A 20627-nucleotide genomic window follows, 5' to 3' on the forward strand; every position below is an offset into this window, starting at 1 on the left:
AAGTCAAATCAGAGTGCATGTGCTGGTGCTGTGCATCGCTGCATCCACACATAACGGAAAGATCGTCCGTGGAATTTATGGAAGAATCTGGGTTTCATCACATTACTACATACGAGGGCTGTCCATAAAGTATAGGTCCTTTTTATTTTTTTCAAAAACTATATGGATTTCATTCATATGTTTTACGTCAGACATGCTTGAACCCTTGTGCGCATGCGTGAGTTTTTCCATGCCTGTCGGTGATGTCATTCGCCTGTGAGCACTCCTTGTGGGAGGAGTCGTCCAGCCCCCCGTCGGAATTCCTTTGTCTGAGAAGTTGCTGAGAGACTGGCGCTTTGTTTGATCAAAATTTTTTCTAAACCTGTGAGACACATCGAAGTGGACACGGTTCTAAAAATTAAGCTGGTTTTCGGTGAAAATTTTAACGACTGATGAGAGATTTTGAGGTGATACTGTCGCTTTAAGGACTTCCCACGGAGCGAGACGTCGTGCAGCACTCCCAGGCGCCGTCGTCAGTCTGTTTCAAGCTGAAAACCTCCACATTTCAGGCTCTATTGATCCAGGACGTCGTGAGAGAACAGAGAAGTTTCAGAAGAAGTCAGCTTCAGATATTCCACTGTTAAAGGAAATTTTTTTTAATGAAAGACGTGCGGGTGGATTGCAGCGTCGGCTCGCAGCCGCCGCAACGCTCCGCCACAGGAAAAACACCTCCGTTGGAAGCCTTAAGGACAAGTTGGAACATGTCCAGCTGTTAAACAATTTCTCATATACTCACTCCACTGAAAGTCATCAAAAGCCGCCTGGATTTTACAAATGGTTATCAACACGGAGGTGTTTTTCCTGTGCCACCGCACCGCGCCGGCTGCATCACGACGCGCGGACCCGTCCGCACGTCTTTCATTATAAAAATCTCCTTTAACAGTGGAATATCTGGATAAAATGCTGAAACCGACTTCTTCTGAAACTTCTCTGTTCTCTCACGACGTCCTGGATCAATAGAGCCTGAAATGTGGAGGTTTTCAGCTTGAAACAGGCTGACGACGGCGCCTGGGAGCGCTGCACGACGTCTCGCTCCGTGGGAAGTCCTTAAGCGACAGTATCACCTCAAAATCTCTCATCAGCCGTTAAAATTTTCACCGAAAACCAGCTTAATTTTTCGAACCATGTCCACTTCAATGTGTCTCACAGGTTTAGAAAAAATTTTGATCAAACAAAGCGCCAGTCTCTCAGCAACTTCTCGGACAAAGGAATTCCGACAAGGGGCTGGACGACTCCTCCCACAAGGAGTGCTCACAGGCAAATGACGTCACCCACAGGCGTGGAAAAACTCAAGCATGCGCACGAGGGTTCAAGCATGTCTGATGTAAAAACATATGAATGAAATCCATATAGTTTTTGAAAAAAATAAAAAGGACCTATACTTTATGGACAGCCCTCGTACCTATGATTTCTTAGCATATTACCTGTGTAAATGTTTAACTGAAGCTTGGAACCTCAGTTTCGTTGTTGTTGTTTCCTCAGTAGATGTGCTATCTGACCCATGTGGTATTGTGACCTTATACCACAGAAGTTGTGGTTTTTTGCATCCCGCTGTAATAAACACCTGGTGACGGACTAGTTGGTCATTGTGTGCCTTCAAGAAAAGGAGCATCTAGCATCCTCAGAGACTTTACTCCATTCTGTTTATGTGTTTGTCCTATATGATATGTAATGTTCAAAAGATGTCACACGAGGAGCAGAATGCCTTATGTGGTGAAAGGCTTTATTTATGTGTGTAAATAAAGCCTTATTTGGCAGAAGCTGATGTCGGCTGTACATCTTTTTGCTCTAGAGGAAGTGAGAGTGGAGGATTGATTTGTCAAAGTCATTGCTGCGTAATAACCCTGGAAAGAGAGGTTGACTAATATATGAAGTGTCAGCTGACATATTGAGCTAGCATCCCCCATGGGCTATAACTTAGCATGAAATTCAGGCTAATAAGGAGGAGTGCGCTGAATAAATCACATCCAAGTGTTGTCATCCAAGCACATTCAGCTACATTGTTGCGTTTGTTAGTGTTCTGAAGTTCCAGTGATGAAATGCTTTGGCTGTTGAACCACTGAAAGTGCATTTTGGGCAGTGCACTCTGCCAAATGTTTTTCCTTGGAGGCTTACTGTTCCTAAGAGAATAAGAACATCTGACTCGTGCATGAATAAATGTTATTCCACCTTGTGATTTTTGAATTGAGGGTAAGTTGTTTTAGTCTCTGTTTCCTGTGTCCGATTGGGATAAATTGCTTTTCCATTGCAGAGTTGTTGGTTAGAAAGTCCATTAGATTATTTTGTCATCTGTTTCCTCTCAGACAACAATAGGAGCCTCTGATTCACGTCAGCTGTTTAAAATCATTCTTCTACACCAAATTAAGATGTACCCTGTTTCACCACACACCTAAAGGCTTAGTGTTAAATTAATTTTACTTGTGGTGTATAAACATGGGCATAGCTTTAACTCAAGCCCGAAGATGTTGCGGTTTAAAAAAAGTAGTTCTGCCCTTGTTTTCATTTTTTGTTTGTTTGTTTGTTCATGGGCAGCACGCTGGCTTAGTGGTTAGCACTGTTGCCTTGCAGCAAGAAGGTTATTTCAATTTCAATTTATTTTCATTTATATAGCGCCACATCACAACAAGGTTGCATCAAGGTGCGTCACACAAGTGAGGTCTAACCTTACCAACCCCCAGATCAACAGTGGTAAGGAAAAAACTCCCTCTGAGGAAGAAACCTCAAGCAGACCAGACTCAAAGGGGTGATCCTTTGCTTGGGCCATGCTACAGACACAAATTACAAAACAATTCACAAAACAAACATACAGGAAATGTTGCCGGTGCTCAGGATGTTTTCCGGAACAGATACCACACCCATCTCTGGATGGAGCCGCACCTCAAACAGAAAAGACAAAAAAGCAGAATCTGGCATCAGAAAGACAACAAATACAGTGTAATTTGTCACCATTAAGCAACAAGAAAAACAAACAATACTAAGGTGGTCGCCGGCCACTAGCCCTAAGCTTCACTAAAAGACCCATAATTTAGATAAATTTGAGACCGCGGCCCGCTCTGTTTCCTAATAAAATGAATTAAGAGTAAAGAGCATAGAAACATACTATGCCAGTATGCTACCCATACAAAAGGGAAAATAAGTGCGTCTTAAGTCTGGACTTGAAAGTCTCTACAGAATTTGACTATTTTATTGATGCAGGGAGGTCATTCCACAGAACAGGGGCATGATAAGAGAAAGCCCTGTGACCCGCAGACTTTTTATTCACCCTAGGGACACTAAGTAGTCCTACACCTTGAGAACGCAAAGCCCGGGCCGGTACGTAGGGTTTAATTAGGTCAGCTAGGTAGGGAGGTAGGTTAGTAGCAGAATCTTAAAATCTGATCTCACTGGGACAGGAAGCCAGTGTAGAGATGCCAAAATGGGTGTAATATGATCAAACTTTCTGCTTCATGTCAAAACTCTGGCAGTAGCATTTATGCCGCTGTTATGCCTTTATGGGATCGCTTTACACATGGGGCCTTTGTGTGGATTTTGCATGTTCCCCCGTGTTCCTGTGAGTTCCCTCTGAGTTCTTTGGCTTCCTCTCACATCCAAAGACATGCTGTTCAGTGAATTGCAAACTTAAATTAACCATAGGTGTGGGTGTGAATGTCTTTGTCTATATGTGGCCATTTCTGGCGTTAATTAAAGGTTAATTCCAGGGGACTGAAAGAGTGTAAATGTGTGCTATCTGTATGTTTTCAGGAGCTCAGGTCCAGTAAGATGATGTTCATGTGGGAAGATGCTTTATGTCTGCTATGTGAACCATGGAAAGTGGGAGTTCTTCTGGGACCACACCCTGAAAGTTGCCAGGGATTGCACTGGTGTCTCCAGTGTTTAGATGAGGGGTTTCTTTCAGAGGACACATTAAGCATCATCAAGAGGAGTGGTAGTGTATGACATGGTGGCATTTCTAAGCTGTCTAGGTAGCTGAAAAACCAGGCTACGATGGCACTGAGGATAGACAAGGAGACATTTTCCAGAGGAATCTATGACAAGGGGAGACATCTGTGGTCTAGTGACCCTCAGCCTGCTTACACATGGATCAAAGCATTGCATTCCTCCAAACCTAGACCTCATCCCACTGCAGTTGATGGTGCAATTCTGGTGGAGGATTCTAATATGCTGTCTATTTAGTCCAACTACTTTGAGCTCTTGTCTAAGGCTGATCCTCCTGCCAGAATATTTAAAATCTCTGGTGCGCCTTGCTGTGCAGATACACACTTTTCCATTTGAGAGATAGGATATGGACCATCAGTCCTCCTGATGTTACCAGTTGGGACTCTGAGTGGTCCTGTAGTGCAGCAGATGTGATGACCAATCCTCTTATAGACCTACCTGACCTGTCCCCTCTGAAAGTATTTGAACAACAATGCCAATTTTTTTTGCTGTGCGTTGAAGACGTTTGACTTTGAGAGCAAAAGATGAGCATGAGATGAGAAGGTTTAGAATGTCAGCTTTTATTTCCTGTCAAGTGCATTTAGATATATTAAAAAGCTTGGCACTTTTTGTACCAGACCACCCAATTTTGAATTTTTTTTTTTTTTTATTATTATTGATATTATTGTTGATCCTTTTCCATAGAAGTATGCATTCTACACCATATGCGCTTCAGAGGAAAAAACAAAAGCCTTCAGTTGGTTGGATTGCATCTGACTGTAAATTCTACTACGCATGCACTTTCAGGTCATGAGTGGTTTCAAAGTCAAATGAGGGTGAGATGATAAACATGCTCACTAATCTTTGGTGCTTTGGCACAGAGGGGGAAAATGTGTGTACCTATGGTGTGCACATTTAAGTGAGCAGCGTCTGTAGAGTTGTTTTTGTTTTTTGGCATATGATGAAGAGAAAAGAGGTGGAAAGCATGTTTCTGAGGTCTCCCAGGTGCAGAGTTGGATACTTTGACTTCAGCGAGGATGTAATCAGCATGAGACACCTCTCAGCTCCTAGGTGACTTATTATTTATTTATTTTCTTGTCATGTTTCTTTCTGTGGTTCTTTCAAAACTGTATCCTGGAAATGATCGATTGATTTTTGCTGTCTGAGTATATGTATTTTCTGTTTATTTCCCTCTCAAAACACAAGAACCTTTGATGTTTTTTTTGTTTTTTCTTCTGCAAGAAAAAAAATCTTTCAATGCATTCTGGGTAGGTTTAAATTTTAGACAAAATAGAACACTATTAGTACTTTATCATCACCATAGTATTATATATTTATTACATCAGATTGATATATAATATACATTTTATATTATGTGGTTTTGCGTGTGTCTGCTTGCGTGTGTGCGTACGTGCATGTCAGATTAAGAGATTAGTTGACTTGGTAAGCATGATAATGTTATGTGCAGTTAGAATTTGGATGACGCACAGTGTGAGGAAGAGGACTTTAGCCTTCTGCATGTGTTTATAATCACTGTGGACATTTAACATTAATCTTGAGTTTTTCTGGAAGAGATGTGAGACTTTGGGATATGAGTCTAGATAATCCAACAAGGAACACAAATGAGAAGCAAGGACTGAGTGTGGGGCAAATAGTGAAATAGATTTACAGTAATTCATTTTAAAAGCACTGAGTGGACACAGAGCCTAAAAGAGACTAAGTGCTGTGTGAGGCTGTCTTCCCCCCCGGTCACATTGCTACTGCAGTTAACAATAAATATAAGTCTAAAGCCCCTTTCACACCGGGCCTGCATAGAGTTGGATTGTGCTGCGTATTTAGTATGCAGGAATGGCTGCGTAAGTTGCACACTAAATACGCAGCACAATCCAACTCTATGCAGGGGAAGAAGCTTGGCTCCATGACGCCGTTTTTACAGACTGCCTGGACGTGCAGATGGATTTGATACATTGAAAAAGTCAGAATACATAATTTCCAGTAGTTGATAGACTTTAACGTGCCACAATCGTGAGAGAACTTCTGTGGTTTTGAAGCTTCAGTGCCAGCAAAGTTCAGCAGGATGAATAAAATCTAGCAATGCAGGTATCTGTTGTTGTTCATTCGGCTGCTCCCGGTTTTGTTCGGGGTCGCCACAGCGGATACAGCCAGATCCGCATTGGTAATTGGCACAAGTTTTACGCCGGATGCCCTTCCTGATGCAACTCCAGTATTACCTGTAGAAACACGCACAGCCACTGGTGTTCCAAAGAGGTCTCCCATCCAAGTACTAACCAGATGCCGCACTGCTTAGCTTCTGAGATCTGACGGGATCAGGCTGACACAGAGCAGACCAGCTGCAATGTAGGTATCTACTGATTTAATAAAAAAAAAACCTGTAAGGTTTTTCGCCGGACTGGTGTAGAATTGTGTACAATTGTGGAGGCATGGTGTACTGTAGCGCAGTGTTGCATAAACTTAGATACAGGAGCGGAGTGTTGAGTAAACATGCATAGAGCACTGCGTCCTGTTGTTGCTCTGCTGTTTTATGATTTGCAAAAGTCTGCACCAAGCACTTGAAAGTTGCACATTTCCAACAAATTCTGTCAAAAAACATTAAAAGCCTCGGAGCCGACACACTGCTGTCAGTATGACAAGAGGAAAGTGTGTCATGTAGAATCTGTTCATTTGTTCATAGTGTAATTACAAATTTTAAGCTGTTTTTAATGTGGATACAGATTTAAATGTAGTTGTTTTGCAGAAGTTCCCCTGAAAACACACCGAAGATGTCATTTTTACAATTCACATAACTCAGACACCGTATCTTTGATAGTATCATTAAATAGTCGGGGGTCATTTATTGAGAAATCTAACTAGCGGAGGGTTTTATGTTTTAAATGGTTATTTGGTTGTGAAAAGCTCCACAAAATCTTAGTTTTTGAGCTGATGCTGACTGTCTGCATAAATTTTTGTCTGAGAGGGGAAACGTCTGACATTACATAGCCAATATGTTTTTTTCTTACTTTATGGACCTTTAAAAACTTTAGTCATATTAAATCAGTGTTTTTCTTCTTTTCCTTACCTCATAAAGGCGACTCTCTCCCTGACTCCTCGTGTCGTCTAATAACCCTCTGGGGTTAATTGCATCCATTTCACAGACCCCTTTGTGTCCCTAAGCGTATTTCCATGTAGGGCTGCCTAAGCTCAGTGTAGTTGGTATACTGCATTACGCAACTCGACATTGGCCTGGTGTGAAAGAGGCTTAACATCAAAATATTATGTTGGAGAGTAATGTTTTGTAATTATGTGATTCCAGGTTTTCAGTGGGACAGCAGTTACATACCTCAGATAAAAAAGCCTTTTTAAAAAGCATGGAAGATTCCAAAAGATCCCCCAAAACTGAAAGAATTACTTTTAAAAAGCTCCTGAAAGACTAACTGGCATAATTGGGAACCTTTGGCTATATATGCGGAGCTAATGCAAAACTCTTACTTCTTTGATTTAAGTGCGGGGGGGACGAGGCTTCCAAAGCTGAATTTTGTATCTCCACTAGTCAGGTTCCTCCAAAGAAGCCATCTCAGAAGAATTCATACAACCAACTGTACAGTCAGTTATACAAGCATGCAAGATGCTTAGGATCATGCAGACTTGATGAAAGAGTCCCAAACAAACACATTTTTGTTCAAATGGTTCACTCGAACCTCAGGATCAAAACTAAGGAACTGAAGGAGATGGAGGAATTGGGTAGCAATATATTATGTCATTGTCCACCTGTGATGAGCACTTCGTCTCTGTGACCTGAAATTTTGGTGACCAAGGAAGCTATTAATCAAAAATAAACATAAATTAAAACAATGGAAACTTTTGGCTAAAAATTGCTCTGCTGGTTAATCACTTATAACCTTGTAATACAATTCCATCAATTTCTGATCAAGTTGAATCAAAACTGAAATCTGTTTTGTAAGTCTTGTTTTCAAATAGCTTCATACGTAAAATAAAGTTGACATTCTGACTTGATTTGCACTGCTTGTTAAAATTGAATTTGTGCACGAGAAGAATATGGTTTTGAATGTATGCGTATGTTAACATATCTCCTCAGCTGTACAGTAGTGTTGTTGATGTTTAGTCATAAGGTGCAGCATCTCTAGTTTCTTTATGCCACTGATCTATTGGGTTTTTGTGTCTGGTTTATGATCTGACCTTAGATTTCTGATCATGAGGTTACAGAGTGATTCATTCCCTCTTGCACCCGCTCCATGGCACCAAACTGATTATATCCATCTGTGCATCTGTGGTGGTTTAACTGCAGCATTATCTACAATTCTGTCTGCATGGATTACGGATGTTTACATTCTGTGAATACATGACATTTGCAATGAGTCAGATTTACTTTTTATAATTATTAGATGCTGTCCTACTCTGAATTATGACTGTAAATGATATTTTGACAATCTGTTGATCATTTTATAATAAATTATTTATTCTATAGAAGTTTAAAACTGCATTGGCAATTTTTCAGTGCACAGGGATGCAGTGTCACATTATAAAATCACAAATTGTGTTTTTGAGAACTGTCACAAAGATTGTTAGTAATGATCAATTTTGACGAGACAAGCGGGGACATCATGCGATAAATGTCTGACATTGATCCATGCAAATTCATTTTTTGTAATTCAGTGATGTATTATGCGTGTTCTGTGGGGCCTTGGTTTTTATACAGTTCTATCCAAAATGGAACCACTTCATCCTTGCGGGTTTTTCTTTCTATTTATGATTTCTATCCTGACTGCAAAATTCAGGAAATCAGGCCTGATTTCTTAATATAGTCTGCAAAATTTATATGTAATTGCTGTTGTTACTATTCCTTACTATTTTATATCCCCTGAAATACAATTGAAACCATTTTTTGTGAAATACACCCAAGTATGTACAATGGGGAATTAAAAAAACATGACTTTAGGTAGGCAAATAATTTTCTTATGTTAACATAAGAAAATTATTTGCGCACATTCTGATCAAGTGCAATTAATATAATAATACGAGTATTATAAATCCTGTAAATGTAACTGAATTTAATTTTATTTTTTTAAGTGTTTGATTCCGTTTGCACGTTTGGTGCATATGCAAAATAATTTTTAATCTATAATGGCTGTAAACTTCAAAAACTGTTGCGACCTTGAGTTTGACCTTTATGGGTCCAAGGTCATGTTGCACACCTGTGATGATGAAATTGGACCTGAGCTCAAAGAAGACTTAGGAAATGCATGTCTTGCACAAATATATTTATCAAAGAGTTACAAGCTCAAAGAACAGAGGATCCGCAGGCAATACGTGTGCCACCCTCTATTCTCTAATTCACATTCCTGGAAGTGGGATTGAAGTGCAGTAACTATATGGGGTGTCTCAAAAAATATACCCAAAATTACTCTGAAATATGAATAGCAGGAAATGGTTTTACTGGGAAATAATGGTGTTTTTCTCATTTCAAGAACTCTACAGTTTGTTCTGCAAGACATTGAAGTCCAGGAAAAATGCTGCAGTTGACCCTAATTCACAGAACAAAAAACAAGTTTTGGCACCAAACAAAATTAGTGATTTAGGTGCAGCGTAGGTATCGAGGATTCATTCACACAACTAATACACCAAATCGAAAAACAATTAGCAGAACTGTTGCTAAATTTTCCACTGTGGGATCTGTGTGCAATTTGAACAAAGGACACAGTGGCAGAAGAAGAACTGGCTGTTCAGTGGAACATGTATTTGCTGTGAGAGAGTCAGTTGGGCGAAATCCGAGAAAATCCATTCGTCTGCAGAAAGTAACATTCACTGTTGTTCTGTGCAACCCATTCTAAGGGCTGACTTGCATCTCTTTCCATGCAAAATTCAGTCTCAGAACAAACTCCCCAGCAAATGGCAAGGAGACTTGAATTGCTTGGTGGTTTTCCGGAAAACTGGAGACTGATGATTTGTTTCATAGGAAACTTCAGATGAGGAGGTTGCATTGATCATGTGGTGTAAAAGATAAAGGGTTAAAACATCAAAAAGGAAAGACTGATCTAAAAACTGCATTGGGGAGAAAAATGACATGCTTCGGCCATATGGTCATGCATAAAATGTCTAATTGATGGGTTTTTCTGTACTGTAGAGACGCTTGAATCTTCGACTGGACTGGGTTGCTTGACGTGAGGACGTTTCGCTTCAAATCACAGAAGCTTCCTCAGCTAAAATTCTTGCTCTGGTAGTCTGACTTCTGTCTTGACTCTTGTAGAGAAGAATAAACCAGAAGCCAACAAAAGCTGGAGTTTTTAACCTAACCAGACCCCACCTACCGAGAGGCTGACTGCTATAGGCTAGTGACTAAACAATAGCTCTAATTAGCACCTATTGTGCTCTAGTTAGCACTCTCCTAATGACAGGACGGAAGCCTCCCCTGATGGCTCCCTTGACCACTTTCTCCTGATGACGTGAATGACTCATTACCATGAACAAAAGACTGAAACTGCTTTGACCTGAGTACCACATTGTAAACAGGGGACAAAGCGTGTCTGAGACCCGCTCCGCGGTTAAGGCTGGGTTTCAACTGTTTTACAAAGAATGCTTCCTTGACACCTCTCTCAAACCATTTCTTCTCTCTGGCTAAGATTTTAACTTCCTTGTCCTCAAACGTGTGGTTAGTGTCTTTCAGGTGGAAATGAACTGCAGACTGAGGTCCACTGGCAACCTCTCTGCGGTGCTGGTATAGCCTCTTGTGTAAAAGTTGCTTCGTCTCACCTATGTAGTGTTCATTACAGTTTTCCTGACATCTGATATGATACACTACATTGCTCTGTTTGCAACTAGGGATCCTGTCCTTAGGGTGAACTAATTTCTGTTTCAAGGTGTTGACTGGTTTAAAGTAAACTGGGATTTTGTGCTGTCTGAAGATCCTCTGTAGTTTTTCCCCTACTCCTGCTAAATAAGGGAGAGACACTCCTCTTCTTCTTGTCTCCGTCTCCTGTCTATCTGGTCTCTGTTTTCTGGGACTTCTGCACTTTGTCCAGGGACCAACGTGGGTACGCACATACTGTGAGGGCTTTCCGTACAAGTTGTTGTTCTTTAGCCCTTCCCTGTGCAGTTGTGGGCACCTGTAGGGCTCTGTGTTGAAGAGTCCTGATCACCCCGAGCTTGTGTTCAAGGGGGTAGTTTGAGCCAAAGAGCAGATATTGGTCAGTGTGAGTGGGTTTTCTGTAAACCTCTGTCTGGAGCTGCCTGTTCTCTCCAATCGTAACATCACAGTCCAAGAAGGCTAAATTGTTGTTTCTGGCATCCTCACGTGTGAACTTGATATTGTAGTCCACCAAATTGATGTTTTCTGTAAAGCCCTCGACCTCCTGTTGCTTGATTTTAACACATGTGTCATCGACATATCTGAACCAGTGACTGGGAGAGATGCCGTGAACGACGTCAAGGCTGTTTTCTCCACTCGCTCCATGTACAGATTGGCCACTATGGGGGATACCGGAGACCCCATCGCACAACCATGGATCTGCTTGTAGTAATTCCCCCTAAACAGGGAATACGTGGTGTTAAGGCAGATCTCCAAGAGTTGGCAGATGTGGTCTGGTGTGAGTTTGGTCCTTTCAGGTAGAGAGACATCTTCCAGCAGTCTCTGCCTCACAGCTGAGATGGCCTCAGCGGTGGGGATGTAGTTGAACAACGAAGTCACATCAAATGACACCATAGTTTCATCTGCCTCCAGCTGCAGGTCCTTGATTTTGTTCACAAAATCTTGTGTGTTCTCCACATGGTGGTCTGAGTTACCCACTAGAGGAGCCAAAATCCACTTGAGGTGCTTGGCCAAATTGTATGTGATGGAATCTGTGCTACATACAATAGGCCTGAGTGGCACGTCCTGTTTGTGGATTTTGGGCAGTCCATAGATGCATGGAGTGGCGTCCCCCGGGTACAGTCTGTAGTATGTCTGCCTGTCGATGAGTCCCTCTTTCTCCAGGTTTTGGAGGCAGCTAATGATTTTCTTCTTATAGCCACTCGTGGGGTCTCTCTTCAGACGTTCGTATGTACTGGAGTCATTGAGCAAGTTGTTGATCTTGTCCTCGTAGTCCGATGTGTTCAGGACCACCATGCATCTGCCTTTATCTGCTGGCAGGATAAGGATGCTTTGGTCCTTCTGCAGTGCTGCCAAAGCTTTCTGTTCTTCTCCTGTGATGTTGGACGGAGGAGGCTTAGCACTGTTAAGCGCTGCTGTGACTCTTAGTCGGACGTCCCCAGCTTCTGACTCTGACAAACTGTTGTGTTTAATGGCTGACTCTACTGCAGTGATGTAATATACTGTCGGTATATGTTTAGGGGTCACTGAGAAATTTAATCCTTTGGTGAGCACATCCTTTTCTGTCTGTATAAGAACCCTGTCGGACAGATTCTTTACCCAATTTTCCCTTTTGTCACTAATTTGTCTGGGTGTATCTTTAAAACTACTCCCACTGAAAGTACACCTTTTCTGCACTAAAAGGTTGTGAAACTTCCTGATTTGCCTCTCCTTACTTTTTAAATGCTCAGCCATTTGAATTTTAACTATGAACTTTGTGATCTTATTATGGGCCTCTTCCCCCACTAAGGTTTCTAACCTTTTGTAAAGACTATCAAGATTATTTTGGAGGTCTAATATTTTAAAATGAAGCCTTCTAATTCTAAGACCCAAAATCCTCCTAAGGTAACTGTGCTGGATCTTTTCTGCTGTGTGGCCTGCTTCTAGTGCCTTTTGCTTCATGCATTTGGGAATAACATTGTTTTGTTTGCATCTTAGGTTAAATCTTAAGTGGTTTCTAAAGTTAGCTATCTTTTTAGCAGTCCTTTCCAGCTTACGTACCAGTGCCAGGGCCTCATGCCCACAGTTGGTCGCAATGTTTCTGTGTAGGCTCTCAGTTGTCCAGGTGGTTTCCATAGTAGAGAAGCTTGAATCTTCGACTGGACTGGGTTGCTTGACGTGAAGACGTTTCACTTCAAATCACAGAAGCTTCCTCAGCTAAAATTCTTTCTCTGGTAGTCTGACTTCTGTCTTGACTCTTGTAGAGAAGAATAAACCAGAAGCCAACAAAAGCTGGAGTTTTTTAACCTAACCAGACCCCACCTACCGAGAGGCTGACTGCTATAGGCTAGTGCTGGAAAGAACTAGGACCAGTTCTTCATTGTCGAGAGATACTCTTTTCAGAATTCCTTCACAGATCACGCCCTTCTTGATCATGAGTTCAGCACTAACTACTACTAATCATACTGAAAAATGTAGAATTGTGGTGTGTGTGTGTGTGTGTGTGTGTGTGTGTGTGTGTGTGTGTGTGTGTGTGTGTGTGTGTGTGTGTGTGTGTGTGTGTGTGTGTGTGTGTGTGTGTGTGTGTGTGTGTGTGTGTGTGTGTGTGTGTGCGCGCGCACGCATGTGAAGCACAGATGAAAGGTTCAGTGTTAAGAATTTCTTCTCACCACTTGCCTGAATTAATTTTTTTTCTTACATTTTTGGGCCATTTTGTCTGTGAAAACAACACAGGGGACACTAGTTAACAGCTTTAATCCATCCAGACACAGAAGGGACGCAAAATAAAATCTGACGTCCGAACACTTTATTTTCTCAGCCTTCACTTGGCTGTGAATCTGAAACCCATCCAGTGACTTGTACTTGAAAATGTCAGTGCATAAATGATGAAACTTTTTGAATGGCTTAAAAATACCATGGTCAAGAACTGAAGAGTCTTCCTGAATGAAAAATGAAGCGCATCAAGAGTGTCACTTCTCAGTCTAATAACTTTAAATGTTTATAAACTACAGGCTTTGGATGCCACATTTTTTGGAGTATAATTAGCATCTATTAAAAAAAAACGTCTGTTGAAATAAAATGACATATACAAGTCACACCTTTTTTCTGTATTATCAACTCTTTAATTTGGGATTTTTTTGTGCAGTCTTTTTTGTGCTTTGATTCCTGGAAAAGCCCTATATAAATTGTTGGTTTTATTATTATTGCTATTAACAGCAAATGTGATTTTTCTGTATATAAGTTGAAACGGAGTAGAAATCAAATTGTGAGAGTCCTGCTAAAAATGACTGTTATTGCAAAATGACAAAACTCAGCAGTCACATTCCATCAGTTAATGGGAACACTGTCATTAAAGTACAAGCTTTTGTCAACATTTTGAAATTATCGCTTAACTTTTTTAAAATCTGCAATGGAAACCCTGTTAAATATGAGAAGGCAACAAGATGTCTGTCTCATTGACTTTCATCCACTGTCACTGGGTGTCAGCTCCAGAAAAACGTTTGAATCTTTTCTCTCTCTCTCTGTCTTTAAGGTAAAAATAAGTTAACGCACGTCTTAAATCAGTTTAACATGCGTTTGAAATTTCAAGTTGAGCAATATTACAGTGGTGAACAGTTTGTTCAAAGCTGTTCATCTTAATTAAAATGGAAATTAAGCAGATGTTCATACTTGAAAAAGTGGAGCACATCAAAAAAATTTTTTTTTTTTTTTTTCCTTGTTGATTTACTGAAATAACTGATCACAAATAGAGAACCATTATTCTCTATTGTTCAATGATTTAATCATTCAGGTCAAGTGAATGTCACTGGTGGTATTCCAGTGCTGAAACATTCTTACAGTAGGTATGTTGTTGTTATGTTTTTAAGGCTAAGACTGGGTGGGTAATAATGAAAAGGATTATGTCACATCTCTTCCCTGGATTGGACTTGTGAACAGTTTGCACAAGCCTGTACATAGTGGTAACCTACTTTAAGTATTCAGTACATGGGATACTGACTATGATTGAATTGAATTTTCACTGTCGTCTTTACCTGAGACTGATTTAGGAATTATCCAGACCCATTCCCTAATTTAATTTGTTGATGGGGTCCAGATGTTTTCTTGATCTGTTAAGTAACATTTTAATCATCTTTCTCTCCTCTTAGCTTTGAGATTGAGAACAGGCAGTCACGGTGCTGCAGTCCTTCAGACCTGCAGGTTTCTCCAGGTTCAGGTCTGATTTTACATCCCAATGCAGCAAGCCATGGCCAGCGCAGAGAATCCTTCCTGTACCGCTCTGACAGTGACTACGACCTGTCACCAAAGTCCATGTCCAGAAACTCTTCCATTGCTGGAGAACTGTGAGTTGGTGCTGTAACCACTGACAGGCATTTTTGTGTCACCTTCACTGTTACTGTTTTTGCACAGATTTCAGTAAATCCTTCTTACTTTCTGTTTCAGACATGTTGACAACTTGATTGTGACTCCGTTTGCACAGGTAAAGGTCACATTATTGTTTTACAGATTAAGTACAAAAGCAGTGGTTCCCTTAGGTCAGTGATGGTGTTGGCTCATGTGCAGTAAGATAGATGTTTTTATTCTGAAAAGAAAGAATTAAACATTTGAAGGCCTTTAGAACAGAATATTGATAAATATATGTATAGATCAGCTTCTGAGACTGTCAAAGTTAGATGACTTTTTTTTCCTAGTTTAATTGAAAACGTTACTGGTCCAAGGCCACTTAACTCTGAATGATTGCACACAAAGGAACTTGCTAATTCTTTCATAATTAACACAGCCTTTGGTTTTTCCATACTGTAGTTTTACAGAAATACAATGCCTTTATGATATGAGCTTTCAGCATGAAAACCATGAATGATCAAGGTGAGGAGTTCCAATTTGTGTCCTGCAGATGGAGCCACACACAATTTTATTATGACATCAGTGTAGTAAGTACATCACTGTGTAGCAGGCATGAATAACAGACAATGTTCTTGTATGTCAAGAACAAAAACGTGCATTTGAAATTCAAAACAAACATGGTGGAAATGCAAAATCTGTTTGTAACCTACAGCAATTCTTCAGTGTTTACTGTCTCTCAATTCAGATTAAAGAAAAGGGGGCAATTGGTCTCTGCATTGATATCTATTGAATCACTAGATGGTGGACCGGGGCAGTCCGCTCATTCGCTGGGTGTTGCCAGAGCGCCACCATCTTGGTTAGCGTCTGACAACCAGACATAAATAGAAATCTCTGTGGGCATGATCAATGTTTTCAAGAGAGTTTCACCATAAATCTACATTTTCTGTGCTATTACTGTGCTGTTAAATTTATTCAAACACAGCCCTGAATTTGTACAGCCATTATGTGTCAAAACAAATACAGAAGAGGATCAGATTATTTATATAATAGACTTGAATAAATTTGTTAGTCCCAGAACAGATAGAAAATTCCAATTTGTCAAACACACTATGTCTGCCATGATGCGAGATACTTGTCTGATCATTAATTAATTTCATTATGAAGTTAAGTTAAAGATGGGAAATAATCAGGGATGAAAGTAAGAGCTTCGCACGCTCACATCATATTAAAGACTGCTCTAAACCCACTTTTTGGAACGCTTCTCCATGAAAATAGCAAATAAAATAAATAAAATGAAACAGCCACACCAGCCAGGGTGAAAGTAAGATTATTCAATAATTTCTGAATGAAGTTGAAAGAAATCTGAAAACTCTTCACTGGAATATAGAGTATATAATCGAGAAGTTAATCTTATTCATGTATATTATACATTAGTAGAATATACAACATCAAAGTGACTGTCATGTGACCTACCAAATTGAGAGAAAAAGCATTTGCTCTTACAGAATATCTCAGATGGAAAACCTGATGTGAAGAAAAAAACCAAGGCTAATTAAAAAGGGATACATTGAAACTTATGAAAGTAAGACTTCAAATTGAATTGCTAAACGAATGGTGAGATATTTATCATGACAAAGCCTTCAGGCAGTAAAACTGAAGTCACTACTTTACAGAATACAGACCGACACAAAAAATAAATCATTTTCTAATCTTTATTCAGCAATTTAGTCATTTCCCCCACATCATTTATACTACATATAATACACACTTATGAAAGCTCACTCCACAATTTATTATTATTTATTTTTTATTTATTTAACCTTTATTTAACCAGCTGATACTCCTTTGTCAGCTTGTCGCAGCACCTAAATGCTGCACAAAACAGCATTTTCAGATCACTTTAACCCAAGTCAGTGCATCATAGATTTCTATTTAATCTAATGACTGACGCGAATAACGCTAAGCAAGATGGCGGCTGCTGGCAACAGCTCACAGACTGCATCTGCCACCTGGTATATTAAATAGAAATTGATGATATCTACTTATAAGGTAGTTTAAGTACATTGTTGAAGAGCTGGAATATTTGATGCCTGACATCTGGTTGTAGAGCAGGTGGAAAGGGGAGAAGGAGCTGGGTTACCTGTAGTCTCAGAGCAAGGAGGTCTCAGATTAGTTTCCCAGCTAGTCCTTTCTGTGTGGGCTTCCTGCGGGTGCTCCAGCTTCTTCCTACTTCCAAAGACATGCGCGTTAAAGTAGACCTGCATTGAAATAAATGTTGTCAGATCTCAGAAAGAAATAGCTGATATGTATTTATAAGACCCTTATGAATGCAGTAAAGTAAATCTGCAAGCCCAAATTTGTACTTCAGCGGAGAAATCTTCGTTTAAATATGACAAATTTGCAGCTAAAATTTGGCCCTCAGCGAAAACTGTTTGTACATCCGGGACATTGCAGTGACGTCCGGCAGAAGACGGAGTGCTCACGCCTTCAGTCCGATCCCGCATTGAAATTGATTTTATCTGTTAGTAATGTTACTGTTATACACGTCCTGGTTTCAACATCCAAAAGTAAGCTGCAATGAATGTGAGATACAGCTCTGCATGCTCAGATCAGCGGCGACATCGACAGCGGGCGACGTTCTTCCCCGACGCCTCGCTCTCTGCCTCCAATGCGCTTACCGAGTCTGGCGGGCCACTCACATCGCCCCCATGTCTGCTTTGCAGCCGGCACCACCTCTCTGTCTACTGAATGGAGGTGCAGCCAACTTGGCACAAGTCCAGAGACTATGCTCACTGTTTTAATGCGAAGCGGCCGGTGACACCTGTTGCTCGCAAGGACAGACTTCTTGCGGCAAAATCCGCAGCGCTGCACGTCTCGGTAATCGGAGTCGCAGAGCTCCGTGGCCGCTGAGAGAGGTTTATATCTTTTTAATTACTTGAATTCTTTGCGGGTCCCTCCTCCGTACTCCGCGACGGTAACTCTGGAGGCGAAAGACAGTAGATTTTCAGTGTGACACCACTCAGTCAAATGGGCGTATGAAAAAGTCCCCCAAAATAATTTTCATGCACAAATAAAAGAAATGTGTACTCACCAAATGTGCCGCAAGACAATATGAAGTTTTAAAAAAGTAGATCCTTCCGTATAAGACAAGAAAAAGGTGCAGATGCAAACTGATGTAAATCCACAAATTACAGTTGGCGCGCGCAATGCATGCTGGGGATAGGGTCTTCTCTCTGACGTCTCGGCAGCGTCCCGGATGTGATGACAGTTTTGCGGAGGGCTAAATTTTAGCTGAATGACAGATCTGGGCTTGCAGATTTACTTTACTACATTCAGAAGGATCTTATGTGTAAATATAAGTCATTTTTTGGTCCAAAGATCTGACTGCATTTCAATGCATTTCTACTTTAAGTGAACTGTTGACTCAAACGTTGTCTGGGAGTGTCCATGGATGACAGCTGGAGTAGGCTCCAGCCCCTTCCTTCCTTCTTCCCCTGTGACTCTTAACTGGGATAAGTGGGTTCAGAAAATGAATGGATGCATACATAGTCCTGGGTCTGATTCCCAGTCACACATGCAATCAGTCTGTCTTTGGACAAGACACTTGATGGGAAGCAGACATGGCTCTTGAAGTAACCTGTGTCCTGTCCAGGGGGAGTCATACGCTCTCATCCACTTTATGCTATGGAATCTGTACTTATTTCTTTTCCTGACATCTGATGACTTGTGTTTACATCCTAAAAACATGTATAATATAATCCTTTAATCCCATTCTTATTGTAAGCCTCTCAATAATATTCATACATGTATTAAGCAGGGTTGCAACCACTTAATGGTGTCTTAACATATTTTTGTCATACTGACTGTATGTAGAAATTAGGGGTGTCACAATACATCTATTTGTACTACAATGTACACACACACACACACACACACGGTTTGGTGCACAAAACAGAATAAATGGTACGACCCGCGAGCTGCGTTGCCCATACCCATAGATTGTACCCCTCTAGTTTCAGTTTCATGCTCAGTGCAAGAGGTGTGGTCAGCCCCCTCAGCCTGCTGTCTGAGTCGAACAGAGAAAACAGTGGACCAGTCAGCTGAAGCAAGCGACTGTTATTCCACCCAGAAACTGTGAAAGCATGAATGGAATTAATTTACGTTTTTCTTCCTAAATGTAATCCTAAAAGCAAAGGCGAACCGATCCCATTTGTGTGACATCACTGTCCCCGCATGAGTTCAGTCCAGTGTTTCAAGTTTAGACTGAGAACTCCACCAACGTATGACAAAAGTTGACGTTTTCTATTAAATGGTGTAAAATTTCACGGATGAGGTGGTTGCCAAATACGACACTGAGCACAATGATTTCAGATCCGTACAGAGTGAGGTTTTATGAGATGCTGTTATTGGCGAAAAATCAAACAAACTTCAAATGAACAGAATATGGAAAGTGGTCTGGCTTGGCACATCGCGCAAAATAAAAACAAGCAAACAAAACAGTTAACACGCTTCACAATAAATTTATCCTAACATGAATGATGATATCTAATCCAGTTCATAAATGTTTAATGAAAAAAGAAAGTTTACATTTACACTTTGTCTCACAGTGCTAAAGTGACTGACAGTGGCTGTCTGCTGCTCACAGATTAAAGATACTGTATAAAGATTAGAAGAATTTTCAAAAACCAAACTCATACTGAACCATGATGTTTAAACTGTGGTGTGAACCAAAGCGCGACTTCTGTGTACCATGACACCTCAAATTAGAAATTTCAACAGCTGCAACCTAAAGTTGATGTCACAGACATATTGTTAGTCAGACTGTTGGTTGCATGCTGTTGGCCCTGTTTTTTGACATCACAAGTTAACTTGAAGTTGTGCCTGTTGGAAAATTATGCTTTGATTGTTGTTGTTGTATCTGTCAATTACATATGCAGGTTCACCAATTTGTTGATTTATGCGTTTCATCAGAAAAGCAGCTATGGTATTGCAGTAGGCTGAGAGATATTATTTTTGGGAGCTTGATGACAGATCTCTTGTGGATTAACGGACACACATCATAAATATAAGAACTTGGAATTACTAGAATGGCTACAACAAAATAATATTTTTGAGATCAGAACATGCCGATGTTTAGTTTTTTTTCTAGCCCTTATTTTGTGCGGATGCAGATTTTGTGGTGGAAACCTGTGCGTGGAAGAACTTGTCCATAGACAACAAACTCTCCAGTCTGGGTCACAGTTGGGCTGACTTGACCATTTTTCAAATAAATCAAGTAGTAGGATATATCTGAATGCTTTGTGTGTGTGTGTGTGTGTGTGTGTGTGTGTATATATATATATATATAATAAATCAATAATTATTATGACATATCTAGAGCTAGTTAGTGGAGAATTTGTCAGAAGTGTTTAATGAATATGACAAGATTATTTTTTTAAATGAACCTACTGTACAGACAAGATTTTTTTTTTAATGAACCTACTGTACAAAGGAAGTGCTTCTTCTTATATTCATATTCCACCTGCTCCTTACT

The 20627-nt window shown here is 40.4% G+C and overlaps 1 protein-coding gene across 1 annotated transcript in view; it reads left to right on the top strand.

Moving 5' to 3' along the window:
* LOC117522079 (cAMP-specific 3',5'-cyclic phosphodiesterase 4B-like) overlaps window positions 1-20627 on the top strand; it is a 76459-nt gene that overhangs the window by 16999 nt on the left and 38833 nt on the right. The window contains exons 3-4 of the mRNA XM_034183452.1: window positions 14899-15093; window positions 15194-15230. Coding sequence (XP_034039343.1) covers window positions 14899-15093; window positions 15194-15230 — 232 coding nt within the window. The remainder of the gene's footprint in view (window positions 1-14898; window positions 15094-15193; window positions 15231-20627) is intronic.

Source organism: Thalassophryne amazonica, chromosome 12, assembly GCF_902500255.1.
Source record: "Thalassophryne amazonica chromosome 12, fThaAma1.1, whole genome shotgun sequence".
Lineage (NCBI taxonomy): Eukaryota > Metazoa > Chordata > Actinopteri > Batrachoidiformes > Batrachoididae > Thalassophryne > Thalassophryne amazonica.